The sequence below is a fragment of the Oncorhynchus tshawytscha genome, linkage group LG25 (genome assembly GCF_018296145.1).
Source record: "Oncorhynchus tshawytscha isolate Ot180627B linkage group LG25, Otsh_v2.0, whole genome shotgun sequence".
In the NCBI taxonomy this organism is placed as follows: Eukaryota; Metazoa; Chordata; class Actinopteri; order Salmoniformes; family Salmonidae; genus Oncorhynchus; species Oncorhynchus tshawytscha.
In genome coordinates this window covers 7205052-7228965 of record NC_056453.1, presented here as the reverse complement: position 1 = coordinate 7228965, position 23914 = coordinate 7205052, and the positions used below count along the sequence as shown (strand labels likewise).

General features: G+C 43.0%; 1 protein-coding gene across 1 annotated transcript; it reads right to left on the bottom strand.

The window, feature by feature from the left end:
• Positions 1-1298: 1298 nt before the first annotated feature.
• On the bottom strand, positions 1299-22228 carry LOC121840847. The gene is made up of 15 exons (XM_042306279.1): positions 22110-22228; positions 16068-16186; positions 9710-9752; positions 9413-9534; positions 8309-9209; positions 8086-8173; positions 6834-7945; positions 6564-6690; positions 5752-6230; positions 5476-5602; positions 4655-5166; positions 4387-4513; positions 2176-2720; positions 1544-2000; positions 1299-1393 (listed from the first exon to the last, which is right to left on the bottom strand). Exons 1-15 carry the CDS (start codon positions 22179-22181, stop codon positions 1299-1301), a joined length of 4926 nt encoding a protein of 1641 aa, XP_042162213.1. The 5' UTR covers positions 22182-22228.
• Between the last annotated feature and the right edge of the window lie 1686 nt (positions 22229-23914).

Genomic DNA, 23914 nt, shown 5'->3' with positions numbered 1-23914 from the left:
CTGATGACCATATCAACGATTGCAGTTTCCTGCACAGCAGTGAAAATCCTACCTCTCCCGCCTGTAGGAGGTAACCGTTGGGTCTTAAGCAGAAATACAAAAACAATTATACACAAGTTGGTTTAGAGGCTTTGCTCAATACACTTCTGTAATGTGCAGTTCAGTCAGATGCCCTTGCAGAATGCACATCTTACCTGTTGTTTTGCCGGACATTTCTCAGGATAGATGCCACTGTTGAGTGTTGCAGATTTTGCTGCACTCTCAGACCAGCCTCTCTCATTGATAGATCATAATATATTACATGATCAATTATAGTAGCCCTAATCTCATCTGAGACTACAGCTCTTGATCTTCCTCTCGGTCTTCTTCCACCACTCATATGTACTCCTCTCCCTCTCCCAGCCACTCTTCTTCCTCTGTCAGCCACTTCTCTATCTCTGGCTGGGTCCATGTTTACATTACAGTACAGCATTATTCCTAACATGTCCCCTTTTGTATAGATGGTACTGAAATTGAAAGGCTAACACCTGGGTAGGTGTTCATCTACAATGGGAATCAGCTGTGGTTGGTGTAATTGTTTTGATAGTATCTCATTTTTTAGATTTGGAAAATATTTCAATTCGCTATTACTGTATACATGTAGCAAATGTATGTCTTATTCAATTTTGTGTAATTTTAGGTTTTGAATTTAAGTTTAAAAGTTTGAAAAGAGTATGTAAACATGTGCAAATTGGCCTGTAGGTACACAGAGTTTTGGTGGTGGTTGTGTCTGAGTGAGAAAAGAGTTTATGAAAATTGAAAGATGTAGTCATTGAATGCATTTTGTGCCAAATCAATGAAAAATGATCCATAGTTTAGCCCACATAGACTGCTGTTATACTCACTGTGTGAAGAGTTTTGAAAAAGTAACCTAAGTACTGAGAAATGGGTCTGAGCGATTGTAAAAAACTGTAAGTTTGTGATGAAATGTGAATTGAAACTGTATATAGTTACAAAAAAAGTAACAATATAAATCGATTGCTACTGTAAATAGTAAAAATAGTCATTGAATGAAGACATGATAAAATATTTAATGAGGGAAAATTATAGAGAAATATTTAACATGATAAACTCATGTTAAACAACAACTGTGGTGTGTGTGTGTGTGTGTGTGTGTGTGTGTGTGTGTGTGTGTGTGTGTGTGTGTGTGTGTGTGTGTGTGTGTGTGTTTGTGTGTGTGTGTGCATGCGTATATGTGTGTGTGCGCGCCCGTGTGTTTGTGTGTGAGCTGAAGTCATCCTCTGAAAAGCTGGTCAGGTTCACACCATCAAATCATCTTCGTATATGCAGCAGAAAAGTCGACAGAAGAATCTCATAACTCTACTTTTCTTTGGTTCAATGACCACAACATCTTCTGGAAATGAGAAGGAGAAGATCAATCACAATAGCTTAAATTAGTTACAAATTAGTTAGTTACAAAAAGGTTATGTTAAAATAAAACAATAGCTAATACCTTATATTACAGAGGGAAATGATAACCTGTCAAAGTGTTAATGTAACTCACCTGACTGGAATTCAACTGGTTCATCCGTAACCTTAAGGTCGACTAGATTAGTGGCCAGGGGTGTTGTGATGTTGTCCACCTTAACGGGGGCATCAACCAGGGGTGTTGTGATGTTGTCCACCTTAACTGGGGCATCAACCAGGGGTGATGTGATGTTGTCCACCTTAACTGGGGCATCAACCAGGGGTGATGTGATGTTGTCCACCTTAACTGGGGCATCAACCAGGGGTGTAGTGACGTTGTCCACCTTAACTGGGGCATCAACCAGGGGTGTTGTGATGTTGTCCACCTTAACTGGGGCATCAACCAGGGGTGTTGTTGTGTTGTCCAGCACTTTGTCATGGATAGTGGTCAAGGGCTTTTTGATGTCTGGCAGTGACAGGGGTTGAAGCAACTCCAACACCTTGACAGGGTTAGGGACAAATTTGACGTTGATTGCCAGGTTCATGTCCACAGGCTGAAAGCAAAAATATGAAATATTTAAGATAGTTATTATTTAACATAACATTTGCAACATTGCAGATGTACTATTTTTTTATTTTTTTACCAATATTGACAACAATACATTTTTGGATCAGAGACAACTGAATGAGTGGACTTTAATAGGATAAACACTTAAAACCATCGCTTACTCTATTGCTCCCTGAATCTTCAGCCTCGTCGACGTCTGCTGCTGAGAGGAACATCTTGGGGTACAATTTCTTTGCAAACAAGTTGGCCACCACTAAACATCGCTCCTCATCACATGTGAAGGCTTCAATCCCCAGGCACTGGGATGATGGGTACCTCTTCATGTACTCCCAGTAGAAGGTGTAAGCACAGTACTTCTTACTGTCAGAGTCGGTACACTTCTCCAGCTCCTCATTAACGATGTTGCGGAATCTGTCAGTGATGCTTTGAAACAGCGTGCAGATACGATCGGCGATAGTGAGGAACTCTGACTCAAGGTCGTCTGATGCAGGAGGGTGCCTCTCCAAGAATAGCAGGACCATTTGTTTCAGGATGATTTTCGTGCCAAAGCCTGGCTTGGCATTAGTGGCGAAGCTTGGCGATGATGTGCAGGATGTCAGGGCAAAGCCTGAGGGTGGAATGCAGGGTCCTGGGGAAAAGCCTGGGGGTGGAATGCAGGGTACTGGGGAAAAACCTGGAGGTGGAATGCAGGGTGCCGGGGCAAAGCCTGTTGGTGGCGGACAAAATTAAGATCAGTCTTACAAAAAAACTTGAAGTGGCACTCTTAGTGTCCTTTTCACCTGCGTTAACAGCTGATGTACTTAACAAAAGTCACCTCTCAACAGGTGGTCTAGGTATGTCATGACATAGCACAAGTGTGGGGTTTGGGCCGTTTATCTTTTGTTCTATATTGCTTCTTTATTGTTCCTCGAGAAAGGATCACCATCAGACCAACATCTTGAATAGCCTGCTCCTTGAAGTTGGCAGTTGTCTCTAAGAAACTGTATTTAGCTAAAAACATATTATTTTCCCCTTGAGAGCAGTAGTCGCCAACCTTTCCTGAGTCAAAATCACTTTCTGAGTCAAGATCACTTTCTGAGTAAAAATGCAAGTCCAGATCTAGCGCTCAGATTTTTTTTAAACATGACTTTAAAAAAAGTTAACCTATGCAACATGAACTATTTCAAAACTGTTCTGTAGCAATGAGGTTTGTTCAGTAGGATTTTGGCCCAATAAATTATCACTGCATATTTGCAACACTTGGATTGGTCTGCCAATGTTGATCTTTTCAGACCGTGTGTTTAAATAATATATGTATATTTTTTTTAAATATATGATAACACTGGTAATTAGATAATGTGTTGTATTATTTGGGAGGCACAGCTGAGTGAGCATAATAATTCACTTGAATTGTTTTACAGGACTGATGGCCTGCATCTGATGGTCAGTCTGAGGGGAGGGAGAAGCAGTGAGGCTGCCTCTCAACCGACTCCTCTGCACTCCAGCTGAGGGTGAAACTCAAGGCCCACTGCATTATTCCCACCTCAAGCACCAATTCATGTTGTTACTCCCATGACGAGTGAGATATCCCTCAATATAAAAACAGAAGCCAAGTCGCGAATAATAACACAAGCTATTCGGAACACTTTGCCATTCTCATTCATTACAGCTTGCAGTGCTGGTTGTAGCGTGAGTGGAAATAAGGACAACTCGCATTTTATGGCTTTAAGTGTTGAACAAAGTGTTGACAATGCTGAATAACAACTTAAACTTACTCATTAAAAGAACAGCTCCTTGCTGTATTCGTTGAGTCTCTCTCTTGTCGTGGTTTTGAAGTGTCACAATATGAAATTTGCTGTGCGTTCAATACTTCATTTTACATTCTATGGCTCAAGCAAAAAGTGCAGGCTATCTGATTGGCCAGCGGTAGGCATATACAGTAGGTGCAGTTGATTTGCTCTCTGCGCCTGCTGGGTAGGCGGAGTTCTACCTTCAGACACATGAAATGGTTCAAAATGGGAACACTATGCCTTCCCGGCGCTAGGGCTGCTGAATCAAGTGCACCTACCACCAACAGCGTGAAAGTAATACAAAAAATAGGAACGTATGGCTTTATTGTTTGTTTTTTTACATACATGTTTGGTGATTGACTAGAAATGCCTTGGAGATCGACCAGTCGATTGCGATTGGCCGGTTGGTGACCACTGCTTTAGTGTGTGTACTTTACTGGATTTATACTTGGGATATCGCTTTTCAACAGGAAAAGTTCAACAATCTCTGGAGGACGTCTTTCACTTAATTACCAAACTGTCTAGTTATAAAACTTTAGCCAATAAGTTACATTGCAGTGAAAAATGATCACCTGTCAAAGTGATTGTGACAGTGTAACTCACCTGACTGAAGGACAAGTGTTTCATCCAAAACCTCAAGGTTGACTGGATTAGTGGTCAGGGGTGTTGTGATGTCTACCACTTTGACAGGGTTAGGGGTCTCTAGGATTGCCAGGTTTAAGTCCACAGACTGAAAGCAACAAGGACACAATATTTAACAGAACATTTGCTGCATGTCATATCTCCTTTTTCCCAAATTATTTGTATTTTTATCAGAGAGAATTGAATGAGTGGACATTCATAAAGATAAACACTTGAAATCATCGCTTACTCCATTGCTGCCTGAATCTTCAGCCTTGTCGAAGTCTGCTGCTGAGGGGAGCATCTTGGGGCACATCTTATTTGCAAACAATTTGGCCACCACTAAACATCTCTCATCATCACATGTGAAGGCTTCAATCCCCAGGCACTGGGATGATGGGTACCTCTTCATGTACTCCCAGTAGAAGGTGTAAGCCCAGTACTTCTTACTGTCAGAGTCGGTACACTTCTCCAGCTCCTCATTAACGATGTTGCGGAATCTGGCAGTGATGCTTTGAAACAGCGTGCAGATACGATCAGTGATAGTCAGGAACTCTGACTCAAGGTCCTCTGATGAAGGAGGGAGCCTCTCCAAGAAAAACAGGACCATTTGTTTCAGGATGACTATCGTGCCAAAGCCCTGCATGGCATTAGCGGCAAAGCTTGGCGACGAGGTGCAGGTTGCCAGGGCAAAGCCTGGGGGTGGAATGCAGGGTGCTGGGGTAAAGTCTGGTGGTGGGGTGCAGTGTTCCGTTTCAAAGCCTGTTGGTGGCGGACAAAGTGAAGATCAGTCTGTTGTTGGGTTTTTTACATGCATGTTTAGGGATTGACAAGGAATGCCTTGGAGATCGACCAGTCGATTGCGATTGGCCGGTTGGTGACCACTGCTTTAGTATGTGTACTTTACTGGATTTATACTTGGGATATCGCTTTTCAACAGGAAAAGTTCAACAATCTCTTGAGGACGTCTAAATTAATTACCAAACTGTCTAGTTACAGAACTTGAGCCAGTAAGTAACATTACAGTGAAAAATGATCACCTGTCAAAGTGATTGTGACAGTGTAACTCACCTGACTGAAGGACAACTGTTTCATCCAAAACCTCAAGGTTGACTGGATTAGTGGTCAGGGGTGTTGTGATGTCTACCACTTTGACAGGGTTAGGGGTCTCTGGGATCGCCAGGTTCAAGTCCACAGACTGAAAGCAACAAGGACACAATATTTAACAGAACATTTCCTACATTTCATATCTCCTTTTTCACAACATTGACATTTATTTGTATTTTTATCAGAGATAATTTAATGAGTGGATTTTCATAAAGATTAACACTTGAAATTATCGCTCACTCCATTGCTGCCTGAATCTTCAGCCTCGTCGAAGTCTGCTGCTGAGGGGAGCATCTTGGGACACATCTTCTTTGCAAACATTTTGGCCACCACTAAACATCTCTCCTCATCACATGTGAAGGCTTCAATCCCCAGGCACTGGGATGATGGGTACCTCTTCATGTACTCCCAGTAGAAGGTGTAAGCCCAGTACTTCTTACTGTCAGAGTCGGTACAGTTCTCCAGCTCCTCATTAACAATGTTGTGGAATCTGGCAGTGATGCTTTGAAACAGCGTGCAGATACGATCAGTGATAGTCAGGAACTCTGACTCAAGGTCCTCTGACGAAGGAGGGAGCCTCTCCAAGAATAGCAGGACCATTTGTTTCAGGATGACTTTGGTGCCAAAGCCCTGCATGGCATTAACGGCAAAGCTTGGCGACGAGGTGCAGGTTGCCAGGGAAAAGCCTGGTGGTGGGGTGCAGTGTGCCGTGGCAAAGCCTGTTGGTGGCGAACAAAGTGAAGATCTGTCTTAAATAAAAACTTTAAGGCTTTATTGTTGGGTTGTTTACATACATGTTTGGTGATTGACTAGGAATGCCTTGGAGATTGACCAGTCGATTGCGATTGGCCGGTTGGTGACCACTGCTTTAGTGTGTGTAATTTACTGGATTTATACTTGGGATATCGCTTTTCAACAGGAAAAGTTCAACAATCTCTGGAGGACGTCTTTAACTTAATTACCAAACTGTCTAGTTATAAAACTTGAGCCCGTAAGTTACATTACAGTGAAAAATTATCACCTGTCAAAGTGATTGTGACAGTGTAACTCACCTGACTGAAGGACAACTGTTTCATCCAAAACCTCAAGGTTGACTGGATTAGTGGTCAGGGGTGTTGTGATGTCTACCACTTTATCAGGGTTAGGGGTCTCTGGGATTGCCCGGATCATGTCCACAGACTGAAAGCAACAAGGACACAATATTTAACAGAACATTTGTTACATTTCATATCTCCTCTTTACCAACATTTATTTGTATTTTTATCAGAGAAAATTGAATGAGTGGACTTTCATAAGGATAAACACTTGTGATCGTTGCTTACCCCACTGCTCCCTACTTCATCCTCATTGAAGTCTTCCACTGAGAGGAGCATCTCTAGCTGGAGGTTGTTCAGCAATATTCTGCCGATTATGTTGGCCACCACTAAAAATCTCTCCTCATCAAATGAGAAGGCTTCAATCCCCTGGGGTGATGGGTACATCTTCATGTACTCACAGTAGAAAGTGTCAGCCCAGATGCTCTTACTATAAGAGTCGATACACTTCTCCAACTCCTTGTTGACGATGTTGTTGGATCTGGCAGTGATGCTCTGAATTAGAGTGCAGATATGATCCGCGATAGTGAGTGGTGGGTGGCATGACGCCGGGGGAAAGCCTGGTGGTGGGTGGCATGACGCCGGGGGAAAGCCTGGTGGTGGGGGGCATGATGGCGTGTTAAACAGTGATTGTGGGGGGCATGATTCCTGGGCAAAGCCTGGTGGTGGGGGGATGCCTGGGTAAATCCTGCAATGCAAGGGCAAAGCCTGGTGGTGGGGGCACTTTGCCGGGGCAAAGCCTGGTGGTGGGGGACATGATGCCTGGGCAAATCCTGGTGGTGGGGGGCAGGATAGAGGGGCAAAGCCTGGTGGTGGGGGGCAGGAAGGGGCAAAGGCTGGTGGTGGCTGGCAGGATGCCTGGGCAAACCCTGGTGGTGGGGGGCATGATGTCGGGGCAAAGCCTGGTGGTGGGGGACATGATACCTGGGAAAATCCTGGTGGTGGGGGGCAGGATAGAGGGGCAAAGCCTGGTGGTGGGGGGCAGCATAGAAGGGCAAAGGCTGGTGGTGGGGGATAGGATAGAGGGGCAAAGCCTGGTGGTGGGGGGCAGGATAGAGGGGCAAAGCCTGGTGGTGGGGGCAGGATAGAAGGGCAAAGCCTGGTGGTGGGGGCAGGATAGAAGGGCAAAGCCTGGTGGTGGGGGCATGATAGAGAGGCAAAGCCTTGTGGTGGGGGGCATGATAGAGGGGCAAAGCCTGGTGGTGGGGGGCAGGATGTCGGGGCAAATCCCAGTGGTGGGGTGCAGGATGCAGTGGCAATTCCTGGGGGTAATATGCATGGTGCCGGGGCAAAGCCTGCAGGTGGAATGCAGGGTGCTGAGTGTTTTACCACAACATTCCCTTGAAATGAGAAGGAGAAAATCATTCTCATACAAACACAACTTATTACGAAACTGTCTAGTTTCAAAACATTAGCTAATAAGTTATATTACAGTAAGACATGGACACCTGTCAAAGTGATCCGTGTCAATTTAACTCACCTGACTGGAGGTCAGCTGGAGTCATGGTCTTGGTTGTTGTGATGTTGTCCAGTTTGAGGGGGTTAGTGATTAGGGGTGCTGTGACAGACTGAAAGCAACAAGGACATCATATTTAATGTAATATTTGCGACATTGCAAATCTTCTTTTTTACCAACAACAACAACAAAAATGCTTTGTATGAGTGGACTTTCATAAAGATAAACACTTGTAATTATTGCTCACCTCACTGCTCCCTGAAGCTGGTGTCCCTTCATCCACGTCCTTCAGCTTTACCAGCTCCTCGACCACATGGTGAACCATGTGCCTCGTTAGCATGGTGGCCCTGGCAGATGTTGCAAACTTTAGTACCAGCTCTGTGCCAGTATAGTGGTGAAGATGAGTATGGATGTTTGTCACCATCTCAAGGATCTGGTACCAGCCAATGTGCCAGTTGGCCTTGCCCCCTTTCTTTGTGACTTTGACCCCACACAGTGACAGCTGGTGGATTATGTCGTTTATGAGGGGCCAGTAATGAAGGTTGATGTCTTCCTCTAGGTGGCCTTCGAAGACTACATAAACTATCATACCAATGATGTTCCTCAGGATCTCCGAGGAGATTACCAGCTGGTCAGGGCACTTTGGACGAACCTCGCTCGCCTTGGGCTCTGATAGCCAGCTGCGGATAGAGCTTAATGGAATGTAGTCAGCAGGAGCTTCAAACAGCCTCTGGACTTTGGTGCTCACAGCTTCAATGATGGTGCTGATCAAGGTGGAACTTTGGGTGAAAAGAGCTCTCCTAAGGTCCTCAGGGCTGCTTAGGCACTGGATCTTACGGTTGAGTGAGTGGACCATCCTGACACCAGTGGAACGGGAGTAGTAGACTTGAGCGACAGGAGGAGCCTTCAGAACTCTAGAGAGGTTCTCCACTACTGCCAGCACTATGGTGACACTCATGTCGCTCAGGGCCATGGAGGACTGGACACAGGGGCTTTCCATCTGGCAGGACCAGAGGGCCTGGAGCAGCCTGGACACGATGTCCACCACCACCTTAGAGGGACAGCACAGCTCGGAGTACGGCTGGAAGGCCAGGCTCTGGGAAATGCTCTTTAGAGCTTTTACAACTTCATCGCAGACCTCAGGGTTTCTAAAATATACAAGCCAGATAGAGAGAAGAGGAAACACTTTTATGCAGATTGAAACGCATCCTCTGTAAGGAATGTGCTACATACAGTAAATGAAGTTTGATTGATATCGGCCCCTGCACTCGTCATTTCATTTAGCATCAGTGGATGGATAGAATAATACATAGACCAAATAACTGTAACATAAAGAGTGAATGTGACTCACAGGTAGGAGAGATCAGCAGTAAAGTCAAGTGAGTTAATGGCCTGACTAAGGTCGGTGGCCAACTCAGTAAAAGCCTCATGTTCAACGTCCCTCATTCTGAGTTGAGTGTTCACCTCCCAGGTCTGTCACAGGAAACAGGGGGTGCCATTAATGCCCATAGCAGTGAGGGGAAAATATTGATATCAATGTACCATGAGCCAATGCTAAATAAGGACATTGTTTATTAGAAAGGATAACACACTAACTGTATATTATCTCCACTTAACTTATACTGTAGACATCTTTCTAATCTCTTACCAGGTGACTTATGTCATTCCCTTCCTCTGCTTCCTTTCTGAACCTTAAAATCAAATACAGAGCAACTGAACATTCCTGCCTTTTTTATCCTTCCTCTACTTTCACATTGATTTCCCATTGAGCCTATGACAGTGATTCAGTGGCGTAGCCAGACATTTGGGTGGGCCAGAAACTTCCTGCTATTGTACACATTTTGCCAAGAGGCTGAGAGAAAATGTTGCATTTTTAAAGCTAACCGAAGCTACAATATAGATATGTTGACTGATAACGGCACTGAATTATTTTATTTTATTTTTATTTCACCTTTATTTAACCAGGTGGGCAAGTTGAGAACAAGTTATCATTTACAATTGCGACCTGGCCAAGATAAAGCAAAGCAGTTCGACACATACAACGACACAGAGTTACACATGGAGTAAAACAAACATACAGTCAATAATACAGTATAAACAAGTCTATATACGATGTGAGCAAATGAGGTGAGATAAGGGAGGTAAAGGCAAAAAAAGGCCATGGTGGCAAAGTAAATACAATATAGCAAGTATGATACTGGAATGGTAGATTTGCAGTGGAAGAATGTACAAAGGAGCAAAATAAATAAATAAATAAAATAAATACAGTAGGGAAAGAGGTAGTTGTTTGGGCTAAATTATAGGTGGGCTATGTACAGGTGCAGGAATCTGTGAGCTGCTCTGACAGTTCGTGCTTAAAGCTAGTGAGGGAGATAAGTGTTTCCAGTTTCAGAGATTTTTGTAGTTCGTTCCAGTCATTGGCAGCAGAGAACTGGAAGGAGAGGCGGCCAAAGAAAGAATTGGTTTTGGGGGTGACCAGAGAGATATACCTGCTGGAGATCGTGCTACAGGTGCGTGATGCTATGGTGACAAGCGAGCTGAGATAAGGGGGGACTTTACCTAGCAGGTTCTTGTAGATGACATGGAGCCAGTGGGTTTGGCGACGAGTATGAAGCGAGGGCCAGCCAACGAGAGCGTACAGGTCGCAATGGTGGGTAGTATATGGGGCTTGGGTGACAAAACGGTTTGCACTGTGATAGACTGCATCCAATTTGTTGAGTAGGGTATTGGAGGCTATTTTGTAAATTACATCGCCGAAGTCGAGGATTGGTAGGATGGTCAGTTTTACAAGGGTATGTTTGGCAGCATGAGTGAAGGATGCTTTGTTGCGAAATAGGAAGCCAATTCTAGATTTAACTTTGGATTGGAGATGCTTAATGTGGGTCTGGAAGGAGAGTTCTAACCAGTCTAACCAGACACCTAGGTATTTGTAGTTGTCCACGTATTCTAAGTCAGAGCCGTCCAGAGTAGTGATGTTGGACAGGCGGGCAGGTGCAGGCAGCGATCGGTTGAAGAGTATGCATTTAGTTTTACTTGTATTTAAGAGCAATTGGAGGCCACAGAAGGAGAGTTGTATGGCATGGAGGGTTGTTAACACAGTGTCCAAAGAAGTGCCAGAAGTATACAGAATGGTGTCGTCTGCGTAGAGGTGGATCAGAGACTCACCAGCAGCAAGAGCGACATCATTGATGTACACAGAGAAGAGAGTCGGTCTAAGAATTGAACCCTGAATTGAACCCCCATAGAGACTGCCAGAGGTCCGGACAGCAGACCCTCCAATTTGACACACTGAACTCTATCAGAGAAGTAGTTGGTGAACCAGGCGAGGCAATCATTTGAGAAACCAAGGCTGTCGAGTCTGCCGATGAGGATGTGGTGATTGACAGAGTCGAAAGCCTTGGCCAGATCAATGAATACGGCTGCACAGTAATGTTTCTTATCGATGGCGGTTAAGATATCGTTTAGGACCTTGAGCGTGGCTGAGGTGCACCCATGACCAGCTCTGAAACCAGATTGCATAGCAGAGAAGGTATGGTGAGATTCGAAATGCTCGGTAATCTGTTTGTTGACTTGGCTTTCGAAGACCTTAGAAAGGCAGGGTAGGATAGATATAGGTTTGTAGCAGTTTGGGTCAAGAGTGTCCCCCCTTTGAAGAGGGAGATGACCGCAGCTGCTTTCCAATCTTTGGGAATCTCAGATGACACGAAAGAGAGGTTGAACAGGCTAGTAAAAGGGGTGGCAACAATTTCAGCAGATAATTTTTAGAAAGAAAGGGTCCAGATTGATTTGTAGGGGTCCAGATTTTGCAGCTCTTTCAGAACATCAGCTGACTGGATTTGGGAGAAGGAGAAATGGGGAAGGCTTGGGCGAGTTGCTGTGGGGGGTGCAGTGCTGTTGACCGGGGTAGGAGTAGCCAGGTGGAAAGCATGGCCAGCCGTAGAAAAATGCTTATTGAAATTCTCAATTATGGTGGATTTATCAGTGGTGACAGTGTTTCCTATCTTCAGTGCAGTGGGCAGCTGGGAGGAGGTGTTCTTATTCTCCATGGACTTTACAGTGTCCCAGAACTTTTTTGAGTTAGTGTTGCAGGAAGCAAATTTCTGCTTGAAAAAGCTAGCCTTGTCTTTTCTAACTGCCTGTGTACAATGGTTTCTAGCTTCCCTGAACAGCTGCATATCACGGGGGCTGTTCGATGCTAATGCATAACACCATAGTATGTTTTTGTGTTGGTTAAGGGCAGTCAGGTCTGGGGAGAACCAAGGGCTATATCTTTTCCTGGTTCTAAAGTTCTTGAATGGGGCATGCTTATTTAAGATGGTTAGGAAGGCATTTAAAAAAACAAAACAGGCATCCTCTACTGACGGGATGAGATCAATATCCTTCCAGGATACCCCGGCCATGTCGATTAGAAAGGCCTGCTCGCTGAAGTGTTTCAGGGAGTGTTTGACAGTGATGAGTGGAGGTTGTTTGATCGCTGACCCATTACAGATGCAGGCAATGAGGCAGTGATCGCTGAGATCTTGGTTGAAGACAGCAGAGGTGTATTTAGAGGGCAAGTTGGTTATGATGGTATCTATGAGGGTGCCCGTGTTTAAGGCTTTGGGGAGGTACCTGGTAGGTTCATTGAACATTTGTGTGAGATTGAGGGCATCAAGCTTAGATTGTAGGATGGCTGGGGTGTTAAGCATGTTCCAGTTTAGGTCGCCTAGCAGCACGAGCTCTGAAGATAGATGGGGGGCAATCAGTTCACATATGGTGTCCAGAGCACAGCTGGGGGCAGAGGGTGGTCTATAGCAGGTGGCAACGGTGAGAGACTTGTTTTTAGAGAGGTGGATTTTTAAAAGTAGAAGTTGGATAGTAGGACAGAAAAAGTAGAAGTTGGATAGTAGGACCTGGATAGTAGGACAGAACTCTGCAGGCTATCTTTGCAGTAGATTGCAACACCGCCCCCTTTGGCAGTTCTATCTTGTCTGAAAATGTTGTAGTTTGGGATGAAAATTTCAGAATTTTTGGTGGTCTTCCTAAGCCAGGATTCAGACACAGCTAGAACATCCGGGTTGGCAGAGTGTGCTAAAGCAGTGAATAAAACAAACTTAGGGAGGAGGCTTCTAATGTTAGCATGCATGAAACCAAGGCTATTACGGTTACAGAAGTCATCAAAAGAGAGCGCCTGGGGAATAGGAGAGGAGCTAGGCACTGCAGGGCCTGGATTCACCTCTACATCGCCAGAGGAACAGAGGAGGAGTAGGATAAGGGTACGGCTAAAAGCAATAAGAATTGGTCGTCTAGAACGTCTGGAACAGAGAGTAAAAGGAGGTTTCTGGGGGCGATAAAATAGCTTCAAGGTATAATGTACAGACAAAGGTATGGTAGGATGTGAATACAGTGGAGGTAAACCTAGGTATTGAGTGATGATGAGAGAGATATTGTCTCTAGAAACATCATTGAAACCAGGAGATGTCATCGCATGTGTGGGTGGTGGAACTAATAGGTTGGATAAGGTACAGTGAGCAGGACTAGAGGCTCTACAGTGAAATAAGCCAATAAACACTAACCAGAACAGCAATGGACAAGGCATATTGACATTAAGGAGAGGCATGCTTAGTCGAGTGATCAAAAGGGTCCAGTGAGTAGTGAAGTTGGTTGGGATCACGGCGATTTAGACAGCTAGCCGGGCCATCGGTAGCAAGCTAGTATAGGATGGAGGTCTGTTATTAGCCACCTCGTGCGTTTCCGTCGGTAGGATTAGTGGGGTTCCGTGTGGTAGAGGTGACGAATCCAATTCGCAAAAAAAACAATAGATATAGTTATAGAGGCCCAAGAAAAAAAGAAAAAAAATATATAAAAAAAATTGTCCGATTAGGTCTATTCAGATAGCAGCCGATAAGACAGCTAACGGTTAGCGGACCGCAGATGGGCGTTCAGGTAACGTCGCGACGGAGGAGCCAGCCGGATAACTCCCACGGGTAGATAACGTCGGTAGTCCAGTTGAGAAGGCCCGGTGGGGCTCCGCATTGGCAGTAAAATGGGTCCGGATAGGTGATTGTAGCCCAGGAGTGACAGATGGAACTCTTCAGCTGGCTAGCTCCGGAATAATTTATGTTTGCTCCGGAATCGACGAATGCCGATAGTCACACGGATAGCAGCTAGCTAGCTGCGAGATCCAGGTATAAATGTCTAGAGTTAGCGGTTGAAATCCGGGGACATGGAGAGAAAAATAGGTCCGGTATGTTCCGGTCCGAGCCGCGCCGTACAAAACTGGCGATAGATTTTCGAGCTAAAGGATAGCTGATGACCACAAACCGTGGTTAGCTGAATACTAACGATTAGCCAGTAAAGAAGCTAACTAGCATCTGATTAGCTTCAGGCTAGCTTCTGGCTAGCTTCTGGTTAGCTTCTGGATTAGCTTCTGGCTAGCTTCGGGTTAGCTTCTGGTTAGCTTCTATGGAGGATTACAGATTTGAGGTATATAATACTTAATTTTTTTAAAATATAAATTGGTGAGGCGGGTTGCAGGAGAGTGTTTTGAAGATGAGTTTATGGAAAATGTAAAAAAATATATATAAAAATGTATTTAGAAGAAAGTTGTAAATATATATATATATATACGGGACACGACAAGACAAAAGACGTCTGAACTGCTATGCCATCTTGGAGCATTCCAGCATTAGACACTGGACAACTTTATTACAACTCTAGATGAAGGTAATAAGCTAATTGCGCCTGAAGTGTTTTGTGTAACACCCCTCAGCAAATAACATTAGCAAAGCAACAGATTAAATTATGAGCTGTCTTGTTTTCTAAATTAACAAATGAACAAATTAAATAGGTAGTGGCATGGTGCCACTATATATGCCTCAATGCAGCCATATTTGTGGCTTATTGGGAGTGTGGCTTTCAGTTAGTTATTTTTGGCAACCCATCCCGTGAGAGTGAATGCCATTCCAGATCATGTGTTCTGTTATATTTCATCAAATGTGTGCACTGATTGCTATGACCTCTATATGATGGTGTTTGTATGTTTAGGTAAAAAAGAAAAAACATGGCATTGAGGTCCTATAAAAGTAGAGGGGCACTGTCATAAACCCTCAAAGTTACAGAATGGGAGGAAAATAAATAAGAAATGGGGTGAACTGCAGTACAGCAGCCTGGCCTCAAATGCTAGACGCAACATAGTAAATATAAATCTGTGACACTCAAATGAGTATGATATTTATCTAACTAGGCAAGTCAGTTAAGAACAAATTCCTATTTTCAATGACAGCCTTGGAACAGTGGGTTAACTGCCTGTTCAGGGATAGAAGGACAGATTTGTACCTTGTCAGCTCGGGGCTATGAACTTGCAACCTTTTGGTTACTAGTCCAACACTCTAACCACTAGGCTACCCTGCCGCCCCAATAATGATATGTTACGCTGTACATAAGAAATAAGGGTTTTTAAGCCAAAAACAAAATGAGTGAGGTTGGTTGGTTGGGGAAGACCCAAAGGTTGCGTGTTCGAATCACAACATGGACAACTTCATCATTTTAGCTAATTTGCAACTTTGCAACTACTTAGAACATTTTAGCTACTTTGCAACTACTTAGCATGTAATATACCCCTTCCCCTAACCATAACCCCTAACCCCTAGCCTAGCTAACGTTAGCCACCTAGCTGACGTTAGCTGTTCCATCCTCTGTGTAGCTTGCCGCTAGAATGGACGGAGAGGTATCCCTCGAGTCGCAACAAAATGTAATATAACGTTGCGGATAAAGTTCGGAATGATACAATTCTACCCCACCTGCCCTGAATGACGGGTCGCCACTGTAGCTAACAAACATACTGTGCAGATAATCTTCAAATTCATTGTTTTACACAATATTTTATCATAGCACTGGCTGACCACTGGCTTACCAACTCCCTTACCAAAATGGCTGACTTTTTATACTGTCATATGAAGGTTCATGTTCATTCTAGTATTCTGATTCCTAATTATATGGTACATAGTACAAGTAACTGTACTCACCGCTCCAGGGACTTGTTCTTAACAAGCCAGTTGCTCATGTCCTCCACGGTGGTGTGGTGAGGGACATGACTCTGGAGGCCTTGACTCTGGAGCACCAAAAACTGCTTCATCAGCTTCTTCTGCAAGACAAATCATGTTGTCAAAAAGACAACCTCGAGTTTGCTTTAGCCGGTCTGAATTGACAGGTGGGCGGGGTTTGTACTAGGGATGTGCCAGCAGCATACCACCATGCATCCCACTGCTGGCTTCAATCTGAAACTAAGCAGGGTTGGTCCTGGATGGGAGACCAGATGCTGCTGGAAGTGGTGTTGGAGGGCCAGTAGAAGGGACTCTTTCCAATTCCCCAGTGTAGTGATTGGGGACATTACCCTGTGTAGGGTCCCGGCTTTCACATGGGGCGTTAAACGGGTCACTAAAGATCCCATGGCACTTATTGTAAGAGTAGGGGTATTAACTCCAGTGTCATGACTAAATTCCAAATCTGGCCCTCATACCATCATGGCCACCTAATCATCCCCAGCTTCCAATTGGCACATTCATCCCCTTCCTCTCCCCTGTAACTATTCCCCAGGTCATTGCTGTAAATGAGAATGTGTTCTCAGTCAACTTACCTGGTAAAATACATGTGCATCTTTCCTTTTCAAGGTAATTTGATATATAGTGTCTTGATACAGGAATCAGTAAGTTTTAATTTTAAGCGGTTTGTTTAGGAGAACAAATCGATGCACTGACAATAGTTGAAAAAACACATACATTTTACTAAACTTGAAACCCACTTCAGTGCAAGCTAGGCACAGTGTGTGTGTGTGTGTGTGTGTGTGTGTGTGTGTGTGTGTGTGTGTGTGTGTGTGTGTGTGTGTGTGTGTGTGTGTGTGTGTGTGTGTGTGTGTGTGTAAATGATGTACAGTGGGTATCATAAGTACCCCCCTTGCGTTACAAAGTGGGATCTTTTGTCAATGATCTACACAAAATACACAATGTAAAAGTGAAACGAAACACATTTACAAATGAATAAAAATGAAATAACTGAAATATAATCGTTGCATAAGTATTCACCCCCTTGTTTAGGCAAGCCTAAATTTGTTAAGGAGTAAAATGTGTCTTAACAAATCACATAAATTACATGGACGGTGTGAAAAAATAGGGCATGACCTTGGAACTAAAGTTCTATCTGACATTTTGGGTCAAAAATGAGTTATTTACATAGAGATTCCTTTTAGGTGGTCCTTTTCATGTGAGATATGTCCTATTTTTCTTGAAATCCATTTACATTGAAAAAAAAATGTATAATCTGAAAGTTCTGTCTAAACAAACATCTTTTAACTTGGTGCTATTAGGTTCTGTCTGCAATCCAATTACACAATACTGAGTTGTCAGTAAAAAATAATTGTCTGTAAGGTGATATAGAGCGCATTTGGAAAGTATTTAGACCCCTTGACCTTTTTCACATGTTGTTACATTACAACCTTATTCTAAAATTGATTAAATTACATCTTTTCCTCATGAATCTACACACGATACCTCATAATGACAAAGCAAAAACAGGTTTTCAGACAAGTTTGCAAATGTATTGAAGGTAAAAAACAGTAATACCTTATTTACATAAGTATTCAGACCCTTTGCTATGAGACTCAAAATTGAGCTCAGGTGCATCCTATATAAGGTCCCACAGTTGACAGTTCATGTCAGAGCAAAAACCAAGCCGTGAGGTGCAAGGAATTGTCCGTAGAGCTTTGAGACAGGATTGTGTTGAGCATTGAAGGTCCCCAAGAAGACAGTGGCCTCCATCATTCTTAAATGGAAGAAGTTTGGAACTACCAAGACTATTGCTAGAGCTGGCCACCCAGCCAAACTGAGCAATCGGGGGAGAAGGGCCTTGGTGAGGGAGGTGACCAAGAACCCGATGGTCAATATGAAGGAACTCCAGAGTTCCTCTGTGGAGATGGGAGAACCTTCCAGAAGGACAACCATCTCTACAGCACTCCACCAATCAGGCCTTTATGGTAGTGGCTAGATGGAAGCCACTCCTCAGTAAAAGGCACATGACAGCCCGCTTGGATTTTTCCAAAAGCTTTCTCTGATCATGAGAAACAAGATTCTCTGGTCTGATGAAACCAAGAAAGAACTCTTCGGCCTGAATGCCAAGCGTCACATCTGGAGGAAACCTGTCACCCTTCCTGATGCATGGTGGTGACAGCATCATGCTGTGGGGATGTTTTTCAGAATCAGGGGCTGGGAGACTAGTCAGGATTGAGGGAAAGATGAATGGAGCAAAGTACAGAGAGATCCTTGATGAAAACCTGCTCCAGAGCGCTCAGGACCTCAGATTGGGGCGAAGGTTCACCTTCCAACAGGACAACCACCCAAAGCACACAGCAAAGACAACTCAGGAGTGGCTTTGGGACAAGTCTCTGAATGTTCTTGAGAGGCCCAGCCAGAGCCCGGACTTGAACCTGACCGAACATCTCTGGAGAGACCTGAAAATAGCTGTGCAGCGATGCTCCCATCCAACCTGACAGAGCTTGTGAGGATCTGCAGAGAAGAATTGGGGAAACTCCCCAGATACAAGTGCACCAAGCTTGTAGCGTAAAGCCAAGAAGTTTCAAGGCTGTAATCTCTGCCAAAGGTGCTTCAACAAAGTACTGAGTAAAGCGTCTGAATACTTACGTAAATGTGATATTTCTGTTTTGTATTTTTATAAATGTTTTTGTAACGTAACAAAATGTGGAATAGGTCAACGGGTCTGAATACTTTCCAAATGGACTGTATTTATTGAGTCATGAAGAGGAAGACATCAATAAACAATTCTGACATCTGGGACTTGAATAATACCCATTATCTCAAAACCTTACATTTTGCATTTACGTTTTTTCGCAACTTTTTCAGAAGAATGGCCATAACGTAGCCACCCCCCACCCTTAAAAAAACAGATTTACAAATGGCTTAGGATTTTGATACTCAGCACTTTAGGTACCTTTAAGGTGAGGACCTTACTGGGTTATGAAAGAAGAATGAACTACAAAACAGTTCTGAGATCTGCGATGTGAACACTTTGATGCTCAATATCTCAGATCTATGCTTTGTACATATAGAAACGTATAGTCCCAAGGTCTGAAGGGGATGACATGATTTTTTAATGACTACCCTTTCTTCTGTCCCCTGTACAAACAACATCTGTAAGGTCCCTCAGTCAAGTATAGAATTTCAAGCACAGATTCAACCACAAAGACAAGGGAGGTTTTCAAAAGCGTCGTAAAGAAGGGCAGTGCTTGGTAGATGGGTAACAATAACAATTAGACATTGAATATCTCTTCAAGCACGGTCAAGTTAATAATTATGTCGTCCTATTTGACCTAAATGCAGCCCATGTTTGGTGCAAATCCAACACTTCACATCACGAAGTAACTGCCTCCTTATTTTCAAGCATCGTGGTGGCTGCATCATGATATGGGTAGGCTTGACATCGACAAAGACTGGGGAGTTTATCAGGATAAAAAGAAATGGGACGGAGCTAAGCACAGGCCAAATCCTAGAGGAAAACCTGCTTTGCACTAGACACTGGGAGATGAATTCACCTTTCAGCAGGACAATAACCTAAAACACAAGGCCAAATATACACTGGAGTTGCTTACCAAGAAGACAGTGAATGTTCCCAAGTGGCCAGGTTACAGTTTTGACTTAAATCTGTTTGAAAATCTATGGCAAGACTTGAAAATAGCTGTCTAGCCATGATCCCCATCACCTCCTAGACAGACCTTTATGAATTAAAACAGTAATAATAATGGGCAAATATTGCACAGTCCAGGTGTGCAAAGCTCTTCCAATCAAAAATCAAATCAAATGTTATTTGTCACATGCGCCGAATACAACAGGTGTAGTAGACCTTACAGTGAAATGTTTACTTACAAGGCCTTAACCAACAATGCAGTTTTATGGAAAAAAAGTGTTAAAAAAGTATTTACTAAAATTAACTGAAGTAAAAAATAAATAGATGAAAACAGAAAAATATCAAATAACTAAGGAGCAACAATAAAATAACAGTATCAGGCTATATACAGGGGGTACCGGTACAGAGTCTATGTGCGGGGCTACAGAGTCAATGTGACTATGCATGGATAATAAACGAGTATCAGCAGTAAGAGCAGCGGCAGTGTAAAAATGGAGGGGGGGTCCGGGTAGCCACTTGATTTGCTGTTCAGGAGTCTTATGGTTTGTGGGTAGAAGCTGTTAAGTAGCCTACAGTACCAGTCACAAGTTCGGACACACCTACTCATTCCAGTTTTATCCTTTATTATTTACTATTTTCTGTAGAATAATAGTGAAGACATCAAAACTGAAATAACTCATATGGAATCAGTGGTGAAAAGTACTGAAGATAATATACTTTAAGTAGTTTTGGGGGGAATCTGTACTTTACTATTTACATTTTTGACTACTTTTACTTCACTACATTCCTAAAGAAAATGATGTACATTTTACTCCATCCATTTTCCCTGACACCCAAAAGTTCTAGTTACAATTGGAATGCTTACCAGTACAGGAAAAATGTCCAATTCACACACTTATCAAGATAATGTCCCTGGTCATTCCTACTGCCTCTGATCTGGATCATGAATCATGAATCATGTAGTAACCAAAAAAGGTGTTAAACAAATCATTTTTTTTAAAGTAGCCACCCTTTTTCCTTGATGACAGCTTGGCACACTCTTGGCATTCTCACAACCAGCTTCCTGAGGTAGTCACCTGGAATGCATTTCAATTAACAGGTGTGCCTTGTTAAAGGTGCATTTGTGGAATGTCTTTCCTTCTTAATGTGTTTGAGCCAATCAGGTGACATTGTCTGTAATTTATTTAGAAATCAGGGCACACTTAACCCGCATGGCTACCACAGCATTTTACAGCGATACCATCTGGTTTGCACTTAGTGGGACTATCATTTGTTTTTTAACAGGACAATGAGCCAAAACACACCTCCAGGCTGTGTAAGGGCAATTTGACCAAGGAGAGTAATGGAGTGCTGCATCAGATGACCTGGCCTTCACAATCACCCGACCTCAACCCAATTGAGTTGGTTTGGGATGAGTTGGACCGCAGAGTGAAGGAAAAGCAGCCAACAAGTGCTCAGCATATGTGGGAACTCTTTCAAGACTGTTGGAATCTGGTTGAGAGAATGCCAAGAGTGTGCACAGCTGTCATCAAGGCAAAGAGTCCATACTTTGAAGAATCTCAAATAAAAAATATATTTTGATTTGTTTAATAATTGTTTGGTTACTAGATGATCCCATATGTGTTCTTTCATAGATTTGATGTCTTCACTGTTATTATACAATGTAGAAAATAGTACAAATAAAGAAAAACCCTGGAATGAGTAGGTGTGTCCACACTTTTGAGTGGTGCTGTTTAAACATGCGAAATATACAGTATATACTGTAAATATCTGAAACAGGATGCAATTTGAATGGAATGGATGGAGAGAGAATGCTTGTGCGTGCTCTGATTTAAAGCAACGATATTAGAGTGATAGGCCGTTTTAAAACTCAGTGGCTGCAATTAATAAATATATATTTCCAATTAAAAAATATAGTGATCCCAGAAAGCCAGATTGAGATGTGTAAATTAGACATACATTTAGACCTTATGTTACCCTAACCTTCTGGCCCACAGCCCTGTGTGCTATCAAAATTCCCATGTTGCCATTTAATGCTTACAGGATGATTAACCATTTATAAACGTCATATCTAAAGCTCTTGTCTGTCCAAGAAGTTAGTGTAAACGGTAGACATGTTATCTGTTATCCACTTAGTTTTAGTTCATATTTTGGGTATATGGGAGGGTCACTATATTTTAAAGTAGGGTTTTAGGTCAAATATATTTTGCTGAAGGGAGGGCCATCCATTTTCATTTCAGAATGGTTCGATTTTCCCCATGTAAGTCTTATCATAAATAACGTTCACTCACTACAACATTCACATTTACTACACTGTAACATACACTTTCGATATGGTGTAAGTGTTTTCTGAAATGAAGATGATTTAATTTTACCTGCTCATTGTAGTAGTTCTTGTCCCAGCACCGCTCTACAGTCTGACGGTATTCAGCACTCAGACTGAACATCTTGAGAACAGAAAAACATACCAGGACTTTCTACAAGGACATAATTGAACGATTAAAACTCAAATAAGATATATCATAGGATTTACCTGAGCAGATGTAGAAGGGGCACGCGGGATTTTATTGCTAAAATCCATGAATTATTTGAGGAAATGATAGATGGACTTTTGTCAACAACTCAAAATAAAGATGAGTAATCGTAGCTAATTCGCAAAGGTGTTTGTGCTTGGGTTGGCGCAAACTAATGTTTTTAGCTAACATTCTGACATTCTGGAGAAATCAAACATTCCATCTCCATAGAAATTGATTGTGAACATTCTGTTATGGAGTCTGCGTATTGTTGCGTAATACTGTAGGTTACTGGTTCGATAATTGTCACACACTGTGTGTGACAGGTGATGCGCTGCGCTCTCGTTCCTCACTCGTAAAAACTAATGCAAAAATGCATGATTTCGATGATCAAATAACGAAAACATCAACATAGGAATAATTGTCAGCAAAATGATTTGTTTGATTTGATTGACTCCTGCGTAATTAAATATACAAACATGTATTTATTATCAAACATCAATGACAATGGCAATGGTTAGCCTTTAAGTTAAATACAATCTACATTTATTTACACTTGCAAATAGCCTACATCTATAATCTATTTGCAAATAACAATAATGTATATGATTGTTACAGTAATTTAATACACTGATGCACCGAACCACAACAGTGTTTTGTGAAATAGGCCTCCACGTAATTTCAGGAGAATGTTGGCAATTATATTTTAGCAGTTTTTCGACTATGGCTCAAAATCTGTGTATTGGACTCAAGTGACACGAGGGACATTTTGTTCATTATTATGTTTATAAGTATAAACAAATCAAAGGAATTTCTGTAGCAAACTGGGGCCATTTTCTCAGGTGAGCTGCTTCAGCTCTTCTTGCCAGGTGATTTAACAGTCCTATTGTGAAGACAGAGATGACCATAGAGCACTGATATATGCTACATAGCTGTAGAGAACAGTCTTTATTGTTATTGTGGAGAACAGAGCAGCATATGTTATAAAGCGGAGCCAGACGGCTGCTTTGTGACCTTTTTATACCTCACAAGGAGAAAGGAACTGGCCAGACATCAACAGAATTGCATTGTAAACTTGAAACCCACCTCAGTGCAAGCCAGGCACTGTGTGTGTGTGTGTGTGTGTGTGTGTGTGTGTGTGTGTGTGTGTGTGTGTGTGTGTGTGTGTGTGTGTGTGTGTGTGTGTGTGTGTGTGTGTGTGTGTGTGTGTGTGTGTGTGTGTGTGTGTATCAAAGAGTAGAAGTGGGAAACCTGGATGGAGGGCATTGGCGGAAGCTGTAGATCCGCGCCTGCGTGGGTCTCTGGGGGTTGTGTTATGTTGTGTTGTTGAAAGGTGTGGGAATCTGACTGGAGTTTAAATACAGCACAGCAAACCTCTCGATGGATGTACTGCACGGTGCTGTAGTCGTTGTGTCTCAACGTTGTCCTACTAGTTCTTCCCATGGTCTTGCTCCCAGTCTCACCACAGCCCCCACCCATCATGTTGGGAGAGGCATGGCCATCATAATCATCTGGAAGTGAAATGAACCAGATCCCTGCTGCAAAGTAAACTGAAAAGCTTTCTTTGGTTTCCCTTAATCTATCTAGTCCAACAGGGACCCCTGTTTATTACCCATAGAGATTTTGCAATCAAAGAAGGAGAGATTATTGGATATGGCCCTATCTTT

Excerpts from the sequence above, each read along its gene's own strand:
- LOC121840847 (XM_042306279.1), bottom strand. The coding sequence starts at position 22,181 with ATGTTCAGTCTGAGTGCTGAATACCGTCAGACTGTAGAGCGGTGCTGG. Across the intron at positions 9,535-9,709 it reads GGAATGACATAAGTCACCTG|ACCTGGGAGGTGAACACTCA; the intron begins GTAAGAGATTAG and ends TTCCTGTGACAG. Across the intron at positions 1,394-1,543 it reads ACCAGTTGAATTCCAGTCAG|AAGATGTTGTGGTCATTGAA; the intron begins GTGAGTTACATT and ends TCTCATTTCCAG.